Source organism: Emys orbicularis, chromosome 16 (genome assembly GCF_028017835.1).
Source record: "Emys orbicularis isolate rEmyOrb1 chromosome 16, rEmyOrb1.hap1, whole genome shotgun sequence".
Taxonomy (NCBI): domain Eukaryota; kingdom Metazoa; phylum Chordata; order Testudines; family Emydidae; genus Emys; species Emys orbicularis.
This window is the reverse complement of record NC_088698.1, coordinates 4,523,461-4,548,250: the sequence shown is the minus strand read 5'-3', so window position 1 is coordinate 4,548,250 and position 24,790 is coordinate 4,523,461. Positions and strand designations below refer to the sequence as shown.

The window sequence follows — 24,790 nt, the reverse complement described above, 5'->3', positions numbered from 1 at the left end:
CCTGCAGGGTGCCCAGAGCCCTGGGTCTGGGTGTGGGGCAGAGCAGAAAGGCTCACACCCAACCTCCCCTGGCGAGATGGCGCTGTCACTCTGACGGGTGCTCCCCAGCCCGACGACTGCCTGTCTGCAGGGAACGCGGTCAGGGAGTGACTGCCTGGCAAAGCCAGTGCCACTGAGCGGACAGGGCCTCGGGAGGGCACCAGCTGGGCGGAGACGGGGAAGCACAGGGCCAGGGTGAATGGATCTCCCCACTCTGCAGGGGTGGGGGCATCCCCAGGCTGGGCCTGTGCTGTACAGGGGTGCAGAGGGGGATGCCCAGTGGCCTGGTCTGTGAGCTCCTTGGACACAATCAGAGACATCATGGTGATGCCGTGCTCACCGACACGTCCCAGGGCTGCACAGGAACGCCGTAGAGGTCCATGCAGCATTGCTGGTGACAGCAGCACTCAGCCTCCTGTGCCACCAGGTCCCAGCGGCTCCCCTCCCCCACGATCCCCGTCGGATCTGCCGGGTCCAGGATGATGGGCCTGAAATGGAACGAGATACGAAGAGTGGCAGTGCTGACCGGCTGGGCTGCAGGGGGCTGGGCACACGCTGCCCCCTGGCCCACAGGCTCCATCCTGCTAGGCGCTGTTGGCTGTCGGTCACACGTCTCTCAGCAGGGAGGGGCTGGGCCTCCGCTCGCCCCAGGCTCTCCCCACCCGTCCCATTCCGGGGTCCCGAGTGCAAGCCCTCTGCACCGCCCTCTCCCCTCCCACAGGGGCTATCGGGGCCTCACCCCCCTGCTCCTCCAGCCCAGCGGCATTCACCCTCCTCATTCCCAGCGGCCGCGCTGCCCACTCTGCAGGGATGGGATTTCAGCCCCCACTGCAGCCAACCTCACTGCCACCCTCCCACCACTTCAGCCCCACCCAGCAGCTCTGATTGGCTGCCTTCCCCACTGCCCCGCCTCCTGGGGGGGCATCCGACACGATTCTCACAGGAAGGGAGGGGGGAGCCCAGCAGCTCAGGGAGGCTCCATCCCCTCCTGTGAGCAATGGGGACAGGACGGTTTCTCTGCTCCCAATGGGGACAAGACTGCTTTCTCTGGGCAGGGGTAGAGGGGGGTGAAAAGCCCCTAAAGCCCCCCACAGCCTGGAAGGGGGTAGGGGATCCCACTGCAGCTCCCCACCTGGCCTGGGAGAGGCTGGTGAAGAGCTCCAGGAGGAGCAGAGGGGAGGCAGGCAAGGGCAGAATGCATGTGGGGGTGGGGGGACAGGATTGATTTGGAGGTTGGGGGCTCAATTGCTGGGCAGGAGATGGGCAGATGTGGGGTGAGAGCTGCAGCAGGGGCCAGACTCACCTGACCCAATCCATCTGGGACCCTGTAGTGAGGCGGTGTGGGTCCCCGCTGCCCCAGAGAGAGACGAGCCCCTCCAGACACCACAGTGGGCGGAGCCAGGGAGCTCTGAGCCCGCCCCCCAGAGGTCAGGCGTGGCGCAGGAAGTATAAAGGCCCAACCCCAGAGCTCACTGCGAGGGCAGGTGCTGGGGAGACCAGACGCCTCTGGCCTAGCTCCTGGTTGGGAAGCCCCAGCAACCTGCGGTGGGCCCAAGGGCTGGCTGAGCCTGACCCACGCCAGCAATCCCGAGGAACCCCTGGTGCTGGACCCCCATGAGGACACCGCCCCGACCCAGATACCTCTAGAGGGGGAGTCAGGAAGTAGCCCGGGGGCAGCCGACCCGAGTCTGGCAGCAGCACACCCAGAGCCCATGTCCGTGTCTTGCGGCCGGGATCCCCACTGACGCAGCAGTGGGTCTTCTGCCATGCTAGGGCCTGGGCTGGGACGCAGTGGAGTGGGAGGGCCTGCGTCCCCCCTCCACCCACCTCGTGGGTACCCCTCTCCCCCTCTCAGGCCTTCGGAGCCAGGGCCTGGGCCCACTGTGTCTATCCTGTTCTTGCTCAGCCCCTGCCTGCGCGCCCGACTCACCCCTGCCCTGCTCTGCCTAGGGCCTGGGCTGACGACTCGCTGTGTCGTTGCTGCCCTCACGAAGGCCGCGGAGGAAGACTAGACCCTGCTAGAGCTCTTCCCGAACGTAGTGAGGCGGTGGGGGTCCCCGCCGCCCCAGAGAGAGGCAAGGCCCAGCTAACCTCTCTACAGACCCACACGGGGAGGGACGGCGGGCCAAGGGCGACACTCAGAAGACAGATCGAAAATCACAGTAGCATCTTTTTTTTTAAAAAAAAATCATGATTTTTTGGGGGATCTGACTCAGGAGTTTTGAGATTGGCCGTGCTGGGATCGGAGGAGCCCCAGGTAAAAGCCAGGCTGAATTGCTGGGGGGGGGGGGGGGGCAGCTGCAGGGATGGGGGTTGGGGGGGTTACAGCATGAATTGCCTGGAAGGTTTTGCTCTGGGGAGGAGCTGCGAGCTCCCCGCACCATGGGCAGCACCGGCTACAAATCTGTGTCATTTGGTCACGAGTGGGTGTGGTCGCGAGAGCTCCTGTCGTGGGTAGCTCACTGAGCACGGATGGGGCTGCCAGCGCTGCCTGTGGGGGTTTCAAAATGAGGAAACAAACACCCCCCCCCCCCCCATCTCCTGATTTTTGACCTTCTGGGCTCAGCCGTGCTGCAGTCGCCCCTCCCCCTGTAGCCTGGGCCTAGGCACCTGGGGCTCAGCCCAGCCTTTCTTGGCAGGGTGGGGAGCCGAGATGCAGGTGCCCCAGGAGCAGTCCCAGTGTCAGCTCCTCCCTGTGCCTGGGACCGCACGGCTCGCCTGTAGCACATACCCCGAGCTGGAGCCAGCAGCCTAGACGTGGGAGCACCAGGCTGCATCTCCCACCCTGCTCTGCCTGGGCTGAGCCCTGAGCACGCTAGTCACGTCCACACACCGTGCTGGGGGTTTCATGGTCCCACCGGCCGCTCCCAGTGCAGACCTGTATAGGACCACCCCGGGGGCCTGGAGCAGGAGTGGGGCGGGTGGGGGCACAGAGATGGGTGGGAATAGCCATGGGGCAGGATGTGGAGGGAAACCATCGGCCTGGGAGGGAAGCTGACCTGGCTTTCTGGAGCTGGTGGTGCAGGAACCCTGCCAGGACCTCGTCCGCAAAGTTGTAGTTGATGGTCCAATAGACACAGAGCTGCTTGTACTGCCGGATCAGCTCCAGCACCGTCCGGAAGCCCTCGGCCATGTCGAAAGCTCGATCCCTGCTGCCCTGCTCCCATGCGTAGACAGACAGGAGCTCCAGCGCGTACTGGGGGGGCAGGGATTCCCCCTTTCCCAGGTACTTTTTGTATGGACGGACATGCTGGCATGGACAAGAGGAACAGAGATGAGCCTTGATTCAGTGCCCAGTTCGTGCCCCTAAATCCACACAGCAAAGGGCACCGGGGCTGGGGGAGCTCCCCGCAGCTGGGCCCTGTCAGTGCCAGCCGGGGCTCGGGCACAGTGAGCTTCCTCACCACAGTGCCCTGTCAGTGCCAGCTCCGTCCGGGCACCATTCACCTATCTCAGACTCAGAAGGAAAAGCATTTAGAGAAGGGGCTTTGCTGTGCCAGTTAGGGCGAGTGGAGGGTGCTGGGAGAGGAAAGCATGACCCCCACCCCTCCGCCCCAGGGGCTCTGGGAAGCCTGGCCTGGCTGCTGTACCTGCTTGTACCAGTATTTCACCAGGCGGATCAGGCTTTTCACTTTGGTGCGGCGATCCACCACGAAATCCCGCTGCAGCTCGGTGAAGCAGGTGGAGAACTCGCCCCCCCGGGAGCAGCTCTGGATCAGCTCCTCGTACACCTGGGAGGGAGGCTTGGCACCCGAGGCTGGCAGAGAACATAAACACACAGGTGCATGCCAGGCTGGGCTCCATCTCTGTTTAACCTCAGCGTGGCACCTGCAGTGCAAACCTGGACCCTGGTAATGCAGGGGGACCACTCCTGGGGCTATTTAGCAGAAGGACCAGGGTGAAGGGGCCGAGGCCTGGTCTGCCACTATCTCTCACGCCACCCGGTGCAGCACGAGTGCCCGTCCAATCCCTGCAGGAGTTCGCGTGACACCTGAGCTGTTGGGAGCGGGCACAGCGCCTGGGGGAGGGCATCTGCATTCATTTCAGGGTGGGGGTGTGTGCAGGGGGGCAAGCAGGGGCACGCCCCCCCCAATCAGCGGGGGTATAGAACTCTTCCAGGGCAGGGAGAGCGAGCTCCACCGGCCCTGGGGCCACCGGGGGGTGTGCCAGCGCTACCGGCCACAGTGGGGAGAAGCCAGCTCCTCCAGTCCAAGGAGCTGCAGGGGTGGGGGGTGGAGAGCCAGCTCCTCTGGCCGTGGGAGGCACAGAAAGTGCCCCTCCAAAAGTGGCCAAATTTTTATTCCCCTGCACACCCGTTTCCGGGCGTTGTACATTGCAGGGAGCAGGGTAGCACAGATCTAGGGATCTGTGGAGAGACTGTGACACTCGCGACCCAGCAAACGTGGCTCTCCAGGGCTCAGGGCCCAGACTCTCCCCCCAAGGAGAATCCCTGGCCTTTGGAGACGGTCAGAGAGCAGGCAGCTGGCGGAGTAGGGGCAGCAGGACGTACACAGGGCGTTGTAGGCTGGGAGCACGTCAAACTCGATGGATTCATTGAGCGTCTTGGAACTCATCATGAAGCTCAGCACACGGGGGTTCGGCCACCGGGACTGCTCAATGAACACCTCGAAGTGCCTCTGCTGCTGGCACTTCTCCAGCATCCTCTCGATCTCCTTGATGATCCCGGCCCGGTTCGTCTCCTGGTCGTCGTACCCTTTGAAGCAGTTGAGGAACACCACGAGGTCGGCATCGGAACCGCCTTTCAGGGACGTGCCTTTGCCCAAGGAGCCACCCTGCCGGGAGAGGGGAGTTAGTCCCACGTCACCTGCTGGGCCTGCCTCCCCTGCCCCTCCTGCAGAACCCACTGCTCAGCTCATCTGAGCCCCGCAGAACGCAGCCCCAGACCTGCACCCGGGGACTCCTGCATCCAGCCCATCACGTCTGGCTGAGCTACGCAGCCCTGTTAGAAACACCCAGTCTTGACTGAAAGACTTCAAGTGACGGAGAAGCCACCATGTCCTAGGCTAAGCTGTCCCTTTGGTTAATGACACCTCTCCCGCCCCCGTTAAAAAAATGGTAGCTTCTTTCTAGTCCAAATTTATCCAGCTGCAGCTTCCAGACACTGGATCTGGTTCTGCCTTTTTCTGCTAGATTAAAGAGCCGTCTGCTATAAGAAATCTCTTCCCAGGGAGGTACGTGTAGCCCATGATCATGTCTCCTCCTACCCATCTCTTAGCTAAGCTAAAGAAAGGGAGCTTCTTAGGCCAAACAGGGTAAAGGCAGGTTTGCCACACCTCAGATCATTCCTTGGCTCTTCTCTGGACCCTTTCCAGTTTTTTCAGCATCCATTTTAAAGTGTGAGTAGGATCCAGGAATGGTCTCGCCCATGCTGTACCCAAAGTGAAAATACCACCTCCCTGTTCCGACTGCATCCACAGCTGTGTTTCTGCAAATGACCAAGGATCACAGAAGCCTTGCCCTGGAAGCTGATGTTTAGCTGCCTTCCCCATGACTCCTAAGTACTGTTCAGTCACTAATGGCCAGGATCCAGCTCCCCGCTCTGAACATATGACCTGCTGTCTTCGTTCCTAGGTGTATGACCTTGCATGTCGCTGTAGTAATGTTGTTCCAATGAGCCCAACTTACCAAGGGAGCCAGATCGCTTTGTGTAACTGACCTGTCCCCATCACTATTTACCACGGCACCAATCTATGCGTCATATGCAAATCTTACCGGCTGTGATTTTAGATTTACTTCCAGATCACTGATAAAGATATGGAGCAGCATTGAGTCAAGAGCAGATCCCTGCGGGAGCCCACTAAAAACACACCATTGGATGACAACCCCCGTTTACACTTGCTTTTGCACACCTATCAGTAGGAGAGCTCTGAACTGATTCGATATGGGTTACAGTGATTTTGCACAGTGCTGATTTTTTACTCCCAGTGTCACATGGGACCAAGGCAAATGCCTGCCAGGAGTCGAAGTACATGATGTCCACACCTCTCCCAGGTGAGCACCCTAACCGCTGGGCCAGATCCACAGAGGGGAACTAGGCCCAGCATTGCAAAGCCTAACTTCAGGTACTTCGCCACTCAGTGGAATCCACAGCCCGGAGTCAGGCACCCAGCCTCCCGATGCAAGGCACGGGGAGAGACAGGCACCTGAGAATGGGGCCCACTCAAAACGTAGCTGGAGGAGGAGGAGCACTCCCCCAGAGTGGGAGAGCCTGTTTCAGATCCCCACTCTGCTTAATTCAGGGCAGGGCCTTGCACCTAGGGCTCCCACTGGGAGCCCAAATCACTGGCTATAGGGTATTCTGCGGTGAGACTCTCACAGTCCCTCCTGGGAATGCAGGTACCTACAGGATTAGGCAGTAGCTCAGCAGCAGTTTTGAGGATCTAAATTTTGTATTTAGGTGCCTAAAGCAGCAGTTAGATGCCTAAATCCCTTTGTGGATCTAGCCATGATTTGTTTCACAAGATCCTTTGGCCATAAAATCATGTTGACTGGCATTATATATTCTGCCATTCCTTAATTCCTTACTGATTGTGCTCCACACCAATCTTTCCCTGATTTTGTCTGGGACTGACGTCAGGCATCATGACTGACAGCTTTACCGTCCTTATCTAGTATTGGACCTATGCCATATGCTAGGATTTGATTTGTTTCTGAAATATTTAAAGAATTCCTTCTCATTGTCCTTAACCCTATTGGCCATAGAGTTTTCACTGGTACCTTTAGCTTCCCTTATCAATTGTCTGCAATTCCTAACTACAAGTTTGTACTGATTGCTATTTTATATATATTATATATATAATTGCTCCTTTCACCTTCCCTCTCAACCATGATGGTTTTTTAACCAAAGAAGGCTTTGAACATAATTGCAGATCCCTTGGGCACGTAATAAAGCATCCTTAAACAGCTTCTAATTATCATTCATGTTTTTATGTTTACATTTTTCCTCCTATTCAATTTTGCTCAGGACTGTTTTGAGCTCTAGGAAACTGGCCCTCTTAAAGCACCAAGTCTATATACTGGTTGGGTAAATTTGATCATGATCACTTGCACCTAGGTAACCATCAGGTTTTAGTTCAGTGATAATTCATCTTTATTCTTCAGAATGAAGTGTAATATAGAATCCCCCTGAGCTCACTGTGATGCTTTTTGCATTAGAAAGTTCTCAGCTATAATGATTAGAAACTCCAAGGATGTTTTTCCCATGGCAGCATGAGCCCTGCAGCATGTGCCCCTCCCCCCCCCCGATCAAAACCCCCCATGATAAAGCAACTCTTTCTACACATTCTAGATAGCTGTTCAAGGAGCTGCTCACCCTGTGGCTTCATCTGATTTTGACTGTAGCAGAATGCATACTACCTGCCTTGGGATTGGTCAGTTAGAACACAGATCCAGGTGCATCCCAGGTCCTGTTCCTCTGGACTGTCACTAGCCATAAAGCAGGTAATGGTATCTATGATGCAGATGCCACCCTACCCCCTTCTGTGCTTCCTCATCACCCCCTTCCCCATCTTCTCCCCAGAGATTCTGGCCACAGAACCCCCCTTCACTGCTCCTTGCTCCAGTCCCCAGCGAGGTCCCCACCAGCTCTCTCCCACCTGGGCAAGCCTCCCTCTCCCCCCACCCTGTGCTCTTGGCAGGGGAAGTGGCCCCCAGCCGGTAACCCAGGCATGTTGTGGGCTGCCAGGTGAGGGCCTGCCCTTCCCTTCAGCACGGCCATACTGCTCTCAGCAGCTGGAGGGGCCGTCCTGGTGCTCAGCCTGGCCCGAGCGCTGCCCGCTCCTTGCCATGTAACCACATAACGCTCTGCTCCTTGCTGCACATGCCCTGGCAGCGAGCCCCAGCAGTCCCTCTGCAGGCACCCAGATCCTCAGCATCCCTGGTGGGGTCAGTGCCACTCAGCAGAGCACCCACGGGGTCTCCGGAGCGCCCTGCCCAGACGCACCCTGGCCCATTCTCCACCTTGACTTGAGCATGGTTCCCTGCCCGTGGGGCCCCAAAGGCCAGTCCCCGAGCCCCACATCCTGGTGTTACACCCGGGGCCCTGGCCTCACTCTGGGGTGTCCCGAAGGAAAGGGCCGAGCCATCGGGTCACCTGGTGGCTCGGTGGCTTGTCCCTCTCCCGCGTCCCAGACGTGCACACAGAACAGCAGGGATCCTTGAGCCTCGCCACTCGGGACACGTCACCCCTGCCTGGCATTGGCCTGCACCCTGTGCGAAGCAACCACCTGATGCACCCCCCCCCCCCCCAGCCATCGTGCCAGGAGCAGCTGGGACAGGCCCCACCACTCACCTTCACAACCTTCAGCACCTTGATGCGGGGCGGGGGGCGGTCGGCGAAGCAGTTTCTTTTCAGGAACTCACAGATCGTGTCGATGGCTTGGCCAGCCTGGCGCAGGAACGTGCTGTCGGGCTGCAGAGCGTCGAAAATGAACTTATCCAGCTTCCGAGCAGGCGTCTCGTAGAGATCCAGAGCCATCGGAGCCGGCCTAGCCCAGGCCCACGCCGCTTTAGAGCCCCTTGGAGGAGCCTGGGCTGCAGCCAATGTCTACAGCAGGAGCAGTGGGGAGGGCAGTGTGAGTGTGGCCCCGGCTGCAGGCGTTTGCAGGGCCCCGTCGCTGCACGGCAGCTCCAGCTGGCTTTTTGCCCTGGCACGCCCTGCTTTTGATTCCTGGCTCCCCGTTTGGTTTCGTTTCCCGCTGCGGCTCAGTGCAGACTGGCTGCTGATAGCTGCTCTCAGGAGGCAGATAACGCAAGGCAATGTGGACTTCAACGTGCCTGGGGGAGAAGCCCCATCGCTTAGTGAACCTCTCCAAGCCAAGCCCTGTAAATGACCCTTTCCCCCAGCGCCTGGGCCCTGATCACACAGGGCACCGTCTGGATCGTCCTTGGTGGGCCTGATCCTGTCCTCACTCAGCTAAAACTCCAGCAGGTCCATCCCCGCCCCATTGAAGCCAACGGGCGCCTGTGTTTGACAGCAGTGGAGCCAGGGTGCGACCCCCAGGGCCAGGGCAGGAGTCCGAGGCCTTTGCCGCCTCAGAGCGTTAGAAGAGCCTGGACTCACGTCATTTCATTGTTAAGCCTTTTCCAGATTATCTCCAGGGGCTCGGTTCTGTGAGCTGCAGGCAGCTGCTGGGAGTCCTGGGCAGTGGGCGAGGGAGGCTGTGGGGGGTAGGAGCAGCCCGAGGAGGAGCATGGCAGAGCCACGGTGGCTGGGGCCCAGCAGCATGTTCAGCTGGGCAAGAAAACACCCTCCTGTTCTGGCTGCTCAAAGCGACGTTCCCACCAAGCAGCCAGGGGGAGGTGTCACTGCCCCGGGGAAACAGCTGGGACCAGGTGCTGACTCCGTACAGCCGCCAGCCCCAGAGAGACCCCTGGCTCCACTGACTGTCACTGCACCCCAACCCCAGAGATACCCCCTGCCCCACTGTCACTGCACCCTAGCCTGAGAGACCCCCGGCCCCACTGACTGTCACTGCACCCCAGCCTGAGAGACCCCCTGGCTCCACTGACTGTCACTGCACCCCAGCCCCAGAGATCATAGGCGTGCGCACGGAGAAACAGCTGGGACCAGGTGCTGACTCCGTACAGCCGCCAGCCCCAGAGAGACCCCTGGCTCCACTGACTGTCACTGCACCCCAGCCCCAGAGATACCCCCTGCCCCACTGTCACTGCACCCTAGCCTGAGAGACCCCCGGCCCCACTGACTGTCACTGCACCCCAGCCTGAGAGACCTCCTGCCCCACTGACTGTCACTGCACCCCAGCCTGAGAGACCCCCTGGCTCCACTGACTGTCACTGCACCCCAGCCCCAGAGATCATAGGCGTGCGCACGGAGAAACAGCTGGGACCAGGTGCTGACTCCGTACAGCCGCCAGCCCCAGAGAGACCCCTGGCTCCACTGACTGTCACTGCACCCCAGCCCCAGAGATACCCCCTGCCCCACTGTCACTGCACCCTAGCCTGAGAGACCCCCGGCCCCACTGACTGTCACTGCACCCCAGCCTGAGAGACCTCCTGCCCCACTGACTGTCACTGCACCCCAGCCTGAGAGACCCCCTGGCTCCACTGACTGTCACTGCACCCCAGCCCCAGAGATCATAGGCGTGCGCACGGAGAAACAGCTGGGACCAGGTGCTGACTCCGTACAGCCGCCAGCCCCAGAGAGACCCCTGGCTCCACTGACTGTCACTGCACCCCAGCCCCAGAGATACCCCCTGCCCCACTGTCACTGCACCCTAGCCTGAGAGACCCCCGGCCCCACTGACTGTCACTGCACCCCAGCCTGAGAGACCTCCTGCCCCACTGACTGTCACTGCACCCCAGCCTGAGAGACCCCCTGGCTCCACTGACTGTCACTGCACCCCAGCCCCAGAGATCATAGGCGTGCGCACGGAGAAACAGCTGGGACCAGGTGCTGACTCCGTACAGCCGCCAGCCCCAGAGAGACCCCTGGCTCCACTGACTGTCACTGCACCCCAGCCCCAGAGATACCCCCTGCCCCACTGTCACTGCACCCTAGCCTGAGAGACCCCCGGCCCCACTGACTGTCACTGCACCCCAGCCTGAGAGACCTCCTGCCCCACTGACTGTCACTGCACCCCAGCCTGAGAGACCACCTGGCTCCACTGACTGTCACTGCACCCCAGCCCCAGAGATCATAGGCGTGCGCACGGAGAAACAGCTGGGACCAGGTGCTGACTCCGTACAGCCGCCAGCCCCAGAGAGACCCCTGGCTCCACTGACTGTCACTGCACCCCAGCCCCAGAGATACCCCCTGCCCCACTGTCACTGCACCCTAGCCTGAGAGACCCCCGGCCCCACTGACTGTCACTGCACCCCAGCCTGAGAGACCTCCTGCCCCACTGACTGTCACTGCACCCCAGCCTGAGAGACCCCCTGGCTCCACTGACTGTCACTGCACCCCAGCCCCAGAGATCATAGGCGTGCGCACGGAGAAACAGCTGGGACCAGGTGCTGACTCCGTACAGCCGCCAGCCCCAGAGAGACCCCTGGCTCCACTGACTGTCACTGCACCCCAGCCCCAGAGATACCCCCTGCCCCACTGTCACTGCACCCTAGCCTGAGAGACCCCCGGCCCCACTGACTGTCACTGCACCCCAGCCTGAGAGACCTCCTGCCCCACTGACTGTCACTGCACCCCAGCCTGAGAGACCACCTGGCTCCACTGACTGTCACTGCACCCCAGCCCCAGAGATCATAGGCGTGCGCACGGAGTGTGCCGGGTGTCTAATGCAGGGGTGGACAAATGGCTCCACTCTCCTGGTGTGGCAAGACGCGGGGTCCGCGCTCTGGGGCCATAGTGCCCGGCCGAGTGCAGCAAGCTGCCAGCCCCTCCCCCGCCTTCCCCCCTCCCCTGGAGCCATGCTGCCGCGTGCGCAGCGCTCTGGGGGCCGGCACTGCGCGCTCCCGTGGGGCAGCGTTTGGCTCCGCGGGGAGGCAGACACGCTCCCCCCTCCTCTGGAGCTGTGCCACTGCCAGCAGCTCCCCAGCTCACCTCTGCTCCGCCCCCTCCCCGAGCCCTGCGGCAGCTCCCCGCAGCAGCTCCCCCCCGGCCCGGGGAGCCGTGAGGCAGCTCCCCGCCCAGCTCACCTCTGCTCCGCCCCCTCCCCGAGCCCTGCGGCAGCTCCCCACCCCCCCTCCGCCCTGAGGCAGCCCCCCCCCGCAGCAGCTCCCCCCCGGCCCGGGGAGCCGTGAGGCAGCTCCCCGCCCAGCTCACCTCTGCTCCGCCCCCTCCCCGAGCCCTGCGGCAGCTCCCCCCCCCCTCCGCCCTGAGGCACCCCCCGCAGCAGCTCCCCCCCGGCCCGGGGAGCCGTGAGGCAGCTCCCCGCCCAGCTCATCTCTGCTCCGCCCCCTCCCCGAGCACGCCGTTGCTGCTCCACTTCTCCCGCCTCCCAGGCTTGCGGCGTCAATCAGCTGTTTGGCGCCGCAAGCCTGGGAGGGAGAGAAGCAGAGCGGGGCGGCGAGCTCAGGGGAGGAGGTGGAGCAGAGGTGAGCTGGGGCGAGGAGTTCCCCTGTGTGCTGCCCCCCCCTTACTTGCTGCAGGCGGCCCTCCCCGCACCCCCCTGCCCCAGCTCACCTCCACTCCACCACCGCCCCAGAGCCCGCTTTTGTCCGCCCCCAACCACTTGGCTCCCTAGTGGTTGCACCGGCCCCGGCCACCGCACGCAGCGCTCTGGGGGCCGGGGCTCTGCAGGGAGTCAGACACGCTTCCCCCTCCCCATGAGCCATGCCGCACGCGCAGCGCTCTGGGGGCCGGGGCGGTGTTTGGCTCCGTGGGGAGGCTAGGAGCCTCATCTCATGGTAAGGGGTCTGGGGCCAGGGGGGTTGGATAAGAGGTGGGGGCAGTCAGGAGACAGGGTGGGTTGGATAAGGGGTGGGATCCCGGGGGGTGGTTAGGGGTGGGGGGGTCTCTGGAGGGGGCAGTCAGGGAGCAGGGGGGGTTGGATGGGGCATGGGAGTCCCGGGGTCTGTCAGGGGGTGGGGGTGGATAGGGGTCAGGGCAGTCAGGGGACAGGGAGCAAGGAGGGTCCTGGGGGGGCAGTTAGGGTGGGGGGGGGGTCTCTGGAGGGGGTGGTCAGGGAAGAAGCAGCTGAGGGGGGTTGGATGAGTCGGGAGTTCTGGGGGGGGGCTGTCAGGAGGCAGGGCTGTAGAGACCCGGGCCGGCTGTAGGGACCCAGGGCCGGTTGTAGTGCCCTCTGCGCCACAGCAGTGGGCAGTTCTTGGGAATCAGCCCACCCCTGACATGTGAAAACCGCCGGCATCTGTTTTGCAGCCCACCTCCAGGGACGGATGGACGTCCTGGCTCGCCCCCTGCTCGGGTCTGTGATTGTCACCCCCTGCTGTCAGAGCAGGGTGCTACAGACGCTCCCTGCCTCTGCATACAGTCTGCCCAGAGCAGGGCAAGTCGTGCCATAAACTCGGCCTCAGTCTTTCAGTGGTTAAAGAACCTCCGAATTTGACTCCTTTAAACATAAAAGGCAAGTGTCAGGCGCACGGCCTGAGGCAAGCGCCTCTTCCCACTCTCCACCAGATCTTCCCCTTCCCTGGTGGTTGCTGACTGGCCATCTCCTCCTAGCCCGTCTCACTCCAGGAGGGCCAAGACTTGTTGGCGGGGCAGAGGTCTGGCGCATCCCATCACAGCGATATACTGTGTCCCCCAGGTGGTGTCCCACAGCCTTTACATGAACCAGACACAGGGGCCGGGCTGTCTGTGAATGGCCAGGCGGGACTGTAGCCCCCAGAGCTCAGAGGAGTGCTCCCCAGAGGGCACCGCCCAGACCCCCCCCCCATCCATGCCGCCCGTGGAGCTGCATCCCCATGCGCTGTGAGCCTGGCCCCACCGGATGCAATGAGGTCAGGGTGTGCTAGCGAACCCCCATCTTTTCCCCAGTGTAGACGCAGGGTGACACCTCCCACCTGGATTTAGCAGGCCGAGGGTGAGCTCTCTCCCAGCTGCATGTTTGGGGGGCAGGGCGCTGGGGGAGCCAGTCCCTTGGCCCTGCCTTTCCTCTTTTGCAGAGGTTTAGGTTTCGCTCAAAGGTGGCAGAGTGAAGGATGGGGGCGGGGGAGGCACGTCCTGGCTTTCTAACCTTTACATCCAGGTTTGTCACGTGTATTTCCTGCTTCCCAGGGGTGCCAGGCTTGGGCTGCCAGCCCCGTGTTGTGGAGGGTGCGGGGCACTGCCGTGCAGCCCCAGTCCCCCTCGAACAAGACTTGGTGCCAGGGCATTGAGATTACAGGGACCCTCTTGGGGAAATGCAGCTCACCCAGGCCTTGGCACCATCTCAGCTTCTGTTTAAATGACCCTCTTTGAGCCCTACATTCTCGGGCCTGCCTGAAGAGCTGACTCTGGGCTAACCCCCAGCCCCAAGTCACTCAGACGGCATTAGCCGGAAAAGATGCACCTGGGCCCCAGGTGGAGGGGGGCTCTCACTGCCCCGAGACCCTCCCATAGTGCCTTGGGGAGCTGAAATCCAGGGAGCCTGTGGCTGCTGACGCCCTGACTCCCAGGCTGATCAATCTGCAAGCGCCCGGGGGGTTGAGCTGCCGCGCTAGGGCTAATAGCAGTCTCCCTGGCAGCTCCTCGCCGGGCCTTCATCTCCAGGGAACGGGGCAGCAGTTGTTTTGCTGTTGCTCCCCCGCTGGCTCTGTTTTCTTGATGCAGGGAGAGCAGCCTCCGCAGAGCGAGTCGCTGGCTGCCCTTCGAACGTGGCTTGTGCCAGATGCTGCTGCCCCGGTGGCCAGGGACTAGTTCCCAGTTCATGCACAGCCCCATCTGAGCCCCCATTGGACCTGCAATCCGACCCCCAGCTTCATTAGGAACAAGCTGCAAATTGTGCTGCCACCTCCCAGCTGGGCATCGCTGTAGGACACAAGATGCAGCAGGCCGGGCGCAGGCTGGGGGTCCAGCAGGAGACCTGGCTTCCACCCCTCGCCCTGACACTGCCTTGCTGTGCGAGCCCCACTGCTCTGTGCCTCAGTTTCCGCAGTTCTCAAACCAGGTCACCGATTCCTAACCCCTGTGGGGCTGGGGGCGAGAGCTGCTGCAGCCCAGGGCTGAGTTAATGGCAGTGAGGCAGCTGACCAGTGGACCTCCACATCCTGAGGCTGAGGCGGCTGCTGTCACCTTGCCTAACAGCTGGGCAGTAGCGCCTTGTGTATTTTGATTCCAAGGTCACAGGTTCAAGCCCCACTGCCTGCAACACCTACTGCCTCTGCCCAAATCATAACACTGCCCATGTCCACCTGAGGCTCCCAATGTGCTTTACCCTCACAGGCCTTCCTGTGGCACTTCTCGCTGTCCTCTCAAACGTTACCAGCGACGAACAGCTGCCATTGCAGGCGAAGCCTCAAGCCAGCCCTGCCAGGCGGGCATCAGCACCCAGGCTGGGGGCACAAGGTCACCCGAAGCCAGTAGCAGAGCTAAGAGTGCCCAGGCTGATTACGGTTGCCAGGTGTCCAGTTTTCAACCAGAACACCCAGTCAAAAAGGGACCCTGGCTCCAGGCGGCACTGCTGACGGGCCATTAAACGGCTACCAAAAGCAGCTGCCAGGTCCCTGCAGCCCCTAGATGCCTGGGCAGCCAGGGAGGCTCCATGCGCTGCCCCCACACTGAGGGCTGGCTCGGCAGCTCCCATTGGCTGGGAACTGCAACCAATGGGGGCTGTGGGGGCAGTGCCTGTGCGTGGGAGGGCAGCGCGTGGGGACTCCCTGGCCGCCCATGTGTCTAGGGGCTGCAGGGACCTGGTGGCCACTTCCCGGGAGCCATGGTAAGCGCCGCCAGGACCCCATACCCCAAACCCGCTCCTGCCCCCAATCCCCTGCCCCATCCCAGAGCCTGCAGCCCCAGCCGGAGCCCTCACCCCCCCACACACACACACATACCCCAACCCCCTGTGCCAGCCCAGAGTCCCCCCCATACCCAAACTCCCTCCCGGAGCCCACACCCCACCAACACCCCAATACCCTGCCCCAGCCCCCTCATACAGCCCAATCCCCTCATCCCTGGCCCCACCCGAGTCCATGCCCCGAGCCCGCATCCCCAGACCAGAACCTATACCCCCCTGCACCCCAACCCTATTCCCCGGCCTGGAGCCCTCTCCCGCACCCCAAACCCTTCATTCCCAGCCCCACCCCAGAGCCTGCACCCCCAGCCGGAGCCCTCACCCCCCTCCTGCCCCAGCCCAGTGAAAGTGAGTGAGGGTGGGGGAGCGTGAGTAACGGAGGGAGGGGGCATGGAGCGAATGGAAGCGGGGTGTCGGAGAAGGGGCGGGGTAGGCTGTTTGATTTTCTGCCATTAGAAAGTTGTCAACCCTATCGAAAAGGGACCCTGGCGGCTCTGGTCGGCACTGCTGACCAGGCCATTAAAAGTCTGGTCGGCGGACAAATACCCTTGCTGATTGCAGGCAAAACAGAGGAATTACCCCCATACGTTCCTGTGTTTTTGTTCTATAGGCAGGCCAGGTTTCAATGGCTTCCACCTTTTAAGGGTTTAGGGTGAATTATCGCACTGTGCAGTTATTACATTCATGAGGTGATGTGCCTCCGTTTTCCTTCTCATACAGCAGACCAGGTTTGTAATGGTTTTTTGCTGTGCTAAGCTTTACGTTTATTTACAGGTAATAGCTGAGAAGCATCATTACCATATGACCTTAAAGGTTTTTTCCAAAAATCATACACACTATACATTGTTACAGGGGTACTTATTAACCTTAAATTTATCCCAGTGTTTAATATTAACAATAACATTAGCATCAAATCTAGTAAAGGTACCTCGTTATACCATGAATTCTATCCTTGGGGTTTGGGTGAATTAAAAGGTAGGGGTGTCGTGCATATAAGCAGACCCCTTTTGTACCTGTCTTCAGATTTTAGCACTGGGCGCGCGCGCACACACACACACACACACACACACACACACACACACACACACACACACACACACACACACACACACACACACACACACACACTTTTTTTTTTCTATTTAGGATTAACCTGTCCCTCTTATTCTTAGTGTTGACCTTTTTTCCACCTTCCTCTGAAGGGTCATAATTTGAGCCTTTTGGTTTCAGGTAGTTTGTTTGCTGACCAGGTATGTTCCTTATCTGCAGCTCCTTTGTGCTGCCACTTCCGGGCAGTTCTCTCCTTCCTTTATCAGCTAGGTAATTTGCATCAACATAGATGCTTTCTGGCCTGCTTTTGGATCCAAAGCCATTAGCAGCTCAGAGTTTCTGTCTTAAAAAGGACACAATTAACTTCCACCAGAGTTTGGATTTCTTTCCACTTTCAACTCCTGCTTCCAAAACACACAGCAAAAAAACAACCCGCTGTGGCTCCCTTTGGAGCCCTAACAGGATTTTAATTAAGTAGCATGTTTTGTTTGCATTTCTTTTACCCCTTCTACAATATACACTGCACATGTCCTGGGGAAAATCCACATACCTTCCCTAGTTTAACTTCTATAACATTAGCCATATCAATTTGTAAGTAAACACTTCGCCTATTTACACAATATATTTATACACACACAGGGCCGGCTCTAGTGTTTTTGCCGCCCCAAGCACGCACACACACACACAAAGCCGCGATCGTGTTCGGCGGCAGGTCCTAAACTCCGAGAGGGAGTGATGGCTCCGCCGCCGAACGGCCGGACATGCTGCCCCCCTCTTCATTGGCCGCCCCAGGCACCTGCTTGCTACGCTGGTGCCTGGAGCCGGCCCTGTACGTACACACACACACACACACACACACACACACACACACACACACACACACTCTTGCTTAACATCCCTTACACTGGTTTCAGAGTAGCAGCCGTGTTAGTCTGTATCCGCAAAAAGAACAGGAGTACTTGTGGCACCTTAGAGACTAACAAATTTATTAGAGCATAAGCTTTCGTGGGCTACAACCCACTTCTTCGGATGCATATAGAGTGAAACATATATTGAGGAGATATATATACACACATACAGAGAGCATGAACAGGTGGGAGTTGTCTTACCAACTCTGAGAGGCCAATTAAGTAAGAGAAAAAAAACTTTTGAAGTGATAATCAAGATGGCTCAGTACAGACAGTTTGATAAGAAGCAAGTGTGAAAATACTTACAAGGGGAGATAGATTCAATGTTTGTAATGGCTCAGCCATTCCCAGTCTTTATTTAATCCTGTGTTGATTGTGTCTAGTTTGCATATCAATTCCAGCTCAGCAGTCTCTCGTTGGAGTCTGTTTTTGAAGTTTTTCTGTTTTAAGATAGCCACCTGCAGGTCTGTCATAGAATGGCCAGACAGGTTAAAGTGTTCTCCCACTGGTTTTTGAGTATTATGATTCCTGATGTCAGATTTGTGTCCAACACAGCTGTACATAGATTACATTTGGGGGCAGTTACGTTCCAAAAGAAACCCCTTATGTTCTTTTAGCAAATTTGACTAAATTGTCCATAGTCAAATGATTTAAATCAGATTGTCTCTTTGCCTGGATTATTTACAGACATTTCTTTGGAAAAGAGCCTATTTTCCCTTCAGAATGGCTGCAAAGAAACCAAGAATTCCCTTCCTATAACACTTTTCCTTTTTAACATTTTCACAACGTTAAACTGCTTAATTCCCTCCTGCCTGTGCAGAGTTTTCACTCTTTCCTTAAATCACTTGTTTATCTCCCAGAATGACCCCTTCATCAGCTCAGATATCACCATTGTCCCAGGGATGTGACTGTCCTTTCCTTACTCCTGCCACTCTGCCCCTCAGGGCACCCAACCTTTATCTGTTTCCTGCCTGCTTGTCTGGGCCCGCTCCTGCTTTCCTCGCTGAACCGCCCCTTTCCATGGGCACAGGCTTTGTGCCACTAACCATTTAGCAAGGGGGGGGGGGGGCTCCTGAACTAGCCCCCACCCCTCCTGGTCCCTTTTCTTCATTCCCTTTCTCTCGTGTTGCTCTATGTGACGGAGCAGGGAGCGGGGCAGATTTGACCTGGGAATGTTGCAGGGGAGTTACATTGGGGATGGGGCACTTCCCTTGAAAAAAACTACCTGAGCTGTAACCTGAGCCAGGAGGGGGGTTGGGAGAAGTGACACCTTCTGGCCGGGAGGAGGAGCAGGGGGGAGGGGGAAGAGAGCTGCTGGAGGAGTTTTTGTTTTCAGTTTGGGCTGGGTGGTGCAACGCAGGGAACCCCAAAGCTGGGGTCTAAGCTCCCTAACCCTCCCAGAAGGACTTGACTGAGGGGTCCTGGTTGTACCTACACGCTCTGCTTGGGACTGTGTTCCTGTCATCTAATAAACCTTCTGTTTTACTGGCTGGCTGAGAGTCCCGGTGAATCGCAGGAAGAGGGGTGCAGGGCCCTGACTTCCCCCCACTCCGTGACACTCTGGGGTGGTCATTCTGCCAGATAGACAGCGACCCTTTCCGACAGAAGGCACCGGCACTCTGCTATTATTTACGGTGTTAGACTCTATCAGTTCAGTACTAAAGACCTTAGGCTGCCCAGGCATTTGCCACCAAATTGGTTACCTGCACACATTAGGGAACCCTTTTCCCAGTCCCTAGGGATCCAGGGTGTAACTAACCTAGTCAATTGAAGTACCCACCCCCTTTCCCAATCCGTAGGGCTCTGGGTGTATCCTACTTCTGCAGGTGTGCAGGACCTTTTCCCAGCGAAAGTCATATCCTTAACCTCTTTTTATTACCAGTCACCCAAACCAGACGGCACATGCTACACACACACATGCTCACCACTCCCAAGAAGGCAGATGAACTTTTCCTGCTGGCCAGTAGGGATCAGGTCTGTCTGGGGGATTCCTGTTTCTGCCCGGTGTCATTGGCAGAGTGGTGAGTTCTGGCAGCTCTGAACTTCGGGGCTGTGTCCTGGAGTTGGTTCCCAAAGAACTTCCTTTTGGACCCCAGTTTATAGAGTGAAATCTGAGTCCTTGTTTAGCTGTACCTTAACCAATCATTATACTAACATGTTACTAACCAATCCTAACATAGCATAACAACATTCTCTAACCAATCCTACCCCACCACCTTCATTCATTTACGCCTAGCAAAATTAATTATGTAACAGCCAGAAACAATCAAAGAACCAGACGGAGACCAGACAGACAAACAATAGGGAAGTGGGGACCATAATGACAAAACAATAAAGAAATGAGGATTTCACAACCACAGCTATTGAGAAGTGATTTCTTGCCAGACAGATGCTGTCAAACTCAGGTTTTATTTAACCATCTTAAGATCTGTTTCTGTATCTGGTGATAGTGGGGGCCATTCGGACGGGGTCTCCTTCTTACCAGCCCGATCTTACATTGTTTTAATGTAGTTTAGATGAAATGTGAGGATGTGACTTCCTGCTTGGATGCTCTTTTAATCTGGCTGCAGACGAAGGCCTTATCCTTACAGGGGGCTGGAGTGAGCAGGGGGCGGGGCCTCAGACAAGGGGTGGGACAGGAGTGTTCAGTTTTGTGCCATGAGAAAGCTGGCAACCCTAAGGCTAATGCTCTGCCCACTAGCCCCTCCCTTCGTCCGGCTCCTGCTGCCCTGTCCCCTGGGATTGCAGACTGCCCGGGGCAGGGGCTGTGTTTGGCGTGCAGCGCCTGGCACGGTGGGGCCTGGTCCTGACCGCAGGGGCAGCGAGTTATATGAGCCCGTGGTGCCCGTGCTCCAGCAAATTCAGGACCCGGGGACCCAGCTCCACCAATGCTCGGGGCTGGGTCTCTCCCCCGGCCCCACCTGCCACCCCACGTGCTCCCCCGAAGCGTCCCTGCCTGTGCCCTGGGCAGCGGGCGGCTGCCCTGCCGCTCCGCGCTGTGCTCCCTTGCCAGCCGCTGCCCTGGCCAGCTCCCAAAGGGAGCGGTGCCGGCGGCAGGCTGCGGCGTTTGGGTGGAGGTTCAGAGGAGTGAGTGAGTGAGTGACTGCAGCAGCTCAGGGAGCCCCAAGTGGCTGCTCAGCTGCTCTGGGCTTTTTCTGTCCCTTCCTCTCTTCCGCTTTTCTTTTCTTTTGCTAGTTTCCCTTCTGTGTGGCTGTAGCTGGGGCACTCCGATCGCCCCCCCCCCCGTCCGCTTCCTCCTCCCCATCTCCACTTCAGGGGGGAGAAACTCTTCTCCTCCTCCCCCGTCCCACTGAGCCAGCTGCTTCCCCTCTGTCTCCTTGGGTGCAGTGTGGCCTCCTGCTGCCCCATGGCCAGCCGGACTCCTCGCTGCACCTCCGCACGGGAGTGGCTCCTCTCAGGGCTTCTCCTGGGGTGCAGAGTGAAGTCTCCCTTCCCGCTCCCTACCCCCTGTAATCTCTCTCCGGAGTCGAGGGCAAGGAAAAGTTTGTTGATTTTCCCTCTGAACTCTTGTTTTTGAATGAGGATTTCCTGCTCCGGGGAAGTGTAACCCCTTGGACCTGAGAGGGGCCCTAGGAGCACGTGCAGTGACAGTGGTGCGGGTTGAGTGCACTGGGGGGGGGGGGGAAACCGGCTCTCCCGGAGCTCGCTGCTGCTGGCGGGGAGAGGGCTGGGGGGAGTCCTCCTCTCTGGCCCCAGCTCCGGGGCAGCCTGCCTGCACCCCAAACTCCTCATCCCCAGCCCCACCCTGCAGCCCTCACCCCCACACTCCAACCCTCTGCCCTAGCCCTGAGCCCCTCCCACACCCCAAAACCCTCTTCCCCAGCCCCACCCCAGAGCTCGCACCCCCAGCCAGAGCCCTCACCCCCCCGCATCCCAACCCTCTGCCCTAGCCTGAGCCTCTCCCACACCCCAAACCCCTCATCCCCACCCCCACCCCAGAGCTCACACCCCCAGCCACAGCCCTCACCCCCCCGCATCCCAACCCTCTGCCCTAGCCTGAGCCTCTCCCACACCCCAAACCCCTCATCCCCACCCCCACCCCAGAGCTCGCACCCCCACGCACTGTGCAATAGAGGGAAACTGTTAAACGCTTACTGTTTCCAGTCCATTTTTACATTATTTTAAAATATATATATCGGCTTCCACGGGGGGGAGGTCGGGACTTGGACCCGTTCTGAGCACCACCAAAAATTATACAAACCTGCTGCACCTGCTCCCTCAGCTCAGCCCCCCACGCACGTCCCACCACACGCACAGCCGCTCTCGCAGGACCCCCTGTAATCCGCCCCGAGCCATGTCCCCACAGGCGCGGGATACGGTGCGATAGCGCAGGCTGCCTCTAGAGGGCGGCAGAGGCCGGAGGAGAACGCCTCCCATCTGTGCAGGCAGACACCTGAGACGGGGCGTGGGGACGGGCAGCTCGTCTAGTCCGCCCCGCTCAGGTGCAGAGGGCAGAGTCCAGCCCCACCCCACCCTCTCCGGGCAGCAGGACTGTCAAACTCTGAGCCAGGGACAGCTGGAGCGGGAGCCCGGGCACCAGGCAGAGATCCGGGGCGGAGGGAGCCCGACACTGCTAGGGAAGATCCCCCTCCTTCACCCAGGGGAGCAGCACCCCCACACCCTGCCCTTCCCCCTCCTGGGGATAGCAGTGCCCCCCCTGCTCCCCCTCCCCCCGGCTGGTACTCCCACCCCCTTCCAACCTGCTTCAGCCCATGCTGCAGGTCAGGCTTTGGCCCTGCTTCATGCCTCCCCACTGCGGGGCCGACCCCATTCCTGGGCTGGGGGATCTGCGTCACCCCCACCCCCCGTTTGCCCTGGTCTCTCGGCAGACAGGATTATGATTTCCAGTCTGGCCCTTGTCACGTTCCTTGGGGGGCGGCGGGGAGACCGGGAGCTCTCAGCAGCCACGACCCTTGGTCAGACCCGAGCGCGTCCAGGCAAAGCTCTGTGGGGCTCGGGCTGGAGGGAGCAGAGCTCCCGTCTACCGCGGGCCACGTGTGACTCCACACCCCGAGCACCTCCTTCCATTCTCCTGCCGAAGGGGGTGGCCTGCTCGGGAACACCCGCTCCCCCCAAGCCAGCAGCGAGCATTGGTGCTCTACTCCCATGGGGACTGAACCCCGATCTCAAAGCACGAGCCTCCACTGCCTGAGCTGGCTCTGTAGGCATAACTGTGGGAGGCCCAGCACCAACCGCTGTGGCCGGCTACCCCGAGAGGGGACAGAGCCACCCACTGAGTCCGTTGCACCCCCCAGAGGCTGTTTGAGCCCCTGCCCCAGGAGCTGCTGCTCTGGGCTGCCAGTGGATTAGCAGGGGGCAGGGGCCTGCCGCCCTGGGCAGGGGTAGTTGGGGCACGGCTGGGGACAGGCTGGACATTGAGCGTGTGGGGAGCAGCGATAGCGAGCGGCGGTTGGGCTGATGCAGCATGGACACGGGCTGCTGGGGGCAGGCAGAGGCCGCTCGGGGACACTGGCCAGAGCAGAGGGGACAGGGCACCTTGCATAGCTCGGATTGCAGAACAGCTGCATCCACTCCCCATGCAAGCGCCCTGCCTGCGCCCAGGGACGCAGCAGCCCAAGAGCAGCACCTGGGGTGGCAGCCCCCTGAGGAGAGCCCAGTGAGCCCAGCACCCTGACGGAAGCTGCACCCAGCCCACTGGACCCAGCCCGCATCCTCCACAACTCAGCATCCCTCTGGAGACCTCCGCCCCGTTCCCTGGAGTGGGGGGCATGGGGCCAGCTGCTTGGGCACTAGAGGCTTGATCCAACACCATTGAGGGTCTATCGGCATTTAGTCAGTGATGTCACGGTGACTTGGATCAAGTCGATAAGCTTGATCCACAGCCCACTGACTCCCGTGGCTTTGGATCAGGCCTAGATGACTAGGTTAATTTGGAGGGTATAATCTGGTCTCCAAAAGCCTTGCCATTATCCTCCAGCACAGACAGGGAGGACATAGTAGTTTAGTCCCTATGTTTTGGTTTTGTTTTAACACTATTAAGGCCCGGTCTACACTAACGAGGTAAGTCAATATAAATGACACTAGTTAAATTACATAAATTACGTAATTTAAGTCAACACAGCTTAGATCGATTTACAGCGGTGTCTACAATGTGCTGTGTCGACGGGAGAGCACTCTTCACCAGACCCACTAAATCGACGCCACCGCATCAGTCGCAGCAGCGCCGATTTAGCCGATAGTGAAGACAAGCCCTAATCCTTACACTACCCACTATTAATTTTTAAATCTTGTGCTTTTTAAAAATACTGTGCTTCCATGTTCTAACCATTCTAGTCACAAGGTGTGGTTCATAAATGCTGAAAAGACATTAAATTCAACCCAATCTGCTTTTGTTATTTTTTTTTAATAAAGGGGGAATAATCTGCTTAATTTTTATTTTCAGAGAAGATTTCTCTTGATCCCAGATTTGTCTTTAATTGTTTTTAATTCACTGAATGTTTTGTTCTAATGTGTGCAGATTATATTGTAAAATCTTTCAAAATGCAATTTGGAGCTCTTATGAGTAGCAAAAAAATATTTACATGAAAATGCACTGACGCTATGAGCTGAGATCGTGACAAAAGGTATGCAAGCTTAACTTGAGCCAGGGGAAGGAGGTGGAGCTTGTGCTTAACCCGCAACACTGCCCAAAAGATGCTACAGTAAAACACATGTGACCATTTCATTTTAATTATACTTGTTTTAAAACATGAATTACCCTATCCAGGCTTTCTGTCTTTGTGAACTACCTGGAAATTAAAGATTCTCAGACAAACATGCCTAGACCTCAATCCTAAAAATTCTGAAGTCAAAAGTAAAATCAGTGTTGAATCTGTCCTCTGCCCTGTTGTTTTAAAGCTACGTCAGAAGATGGAATTTGGTCGTGGTGGGGTGTGTTTTGATACTAAATATGTCACTTTGGCTAGGTCAAAGACATTGGCAACACAGCTACTGGGCAGAAGGCAGCTTTCTGTAAGATATGCTGCAAAACGCACTCAACAAAAGAAAAAGCATTAACCGCTGACCCAAACCTTGGTGAAATTCAATTCCACCATTAAGAAAACGTGAAAAATTGATCCCACAGAAGGGAAGATGTTCAAGACCAAAGAGGAATAGCCTGGAGGATTAGAATGGCCAGTGATGGGACATTAGATAGGGAGGGCTCTGAGTACGCTTTCTCAAGCGTCTGGCTGCTGGGTCTTGCCCACATGCTCAGGGTCTAACTGATCGCCATATATGGGGTTGGGAAGGAATTTTCCCCTGGGTCAGATTGGCAGAGACCCTGGGAGTTTTTCACCTTTCTCTGCAGCAGAGGGTACCGGTCAGTTTCTTAGGGTTAGGGTTAAACTAGAAGATATAGTGGATTCTCTGTAACTTAAAGTCTTT

At 58.4% G+C, this 24,790-nt stretch overlaps 1 protein-coding gene across 1 annotated transcript in view; it reads right to left on the bottom strand.

Annotated features, from left to right (window-relative positions):
• Nucleotides 1–8,673, bottom strand: part of LOC135890535 (2'-5'-oligoadenylate synthase 3-like) — a 29,719-nt gene extending 21,046 nt beyond the window's left edge. Inside the window, exons 1-5 of the mRNA XM_065417955.1 lie at nucleotides 8,351–8,673; nucleotides 4,550–4,832; nucleotides 3,630–3,796; nucleotides 3,039–3,289; nucleotides 380–527 (exon numbers count right to left, since the gene is read on the bottom strand). Of these exons, the coding sequence (XP_065274027.1) occupies nucleotides 380–527; nucleotides 3,039–3,289; nucleotides 3,630–3,796; nucleotides 4,550–4,832; nucleotides 8,351–8,536 (1,035 nt within the window). The 5' untranslated portion in view covers nucleotides 8,537–8,673. The remainder of the gene's footprint in view (nucleotides 1–379; nucleotides 528–3,038; nucleotides 3,290–3,629; nucleotides 3,797–4,549; nucleotides 4,833–8,350) is intronic.
• Between the last annotated feature and the right edge of the window lie 16,117 nt (nucleotides 8,674–24,790).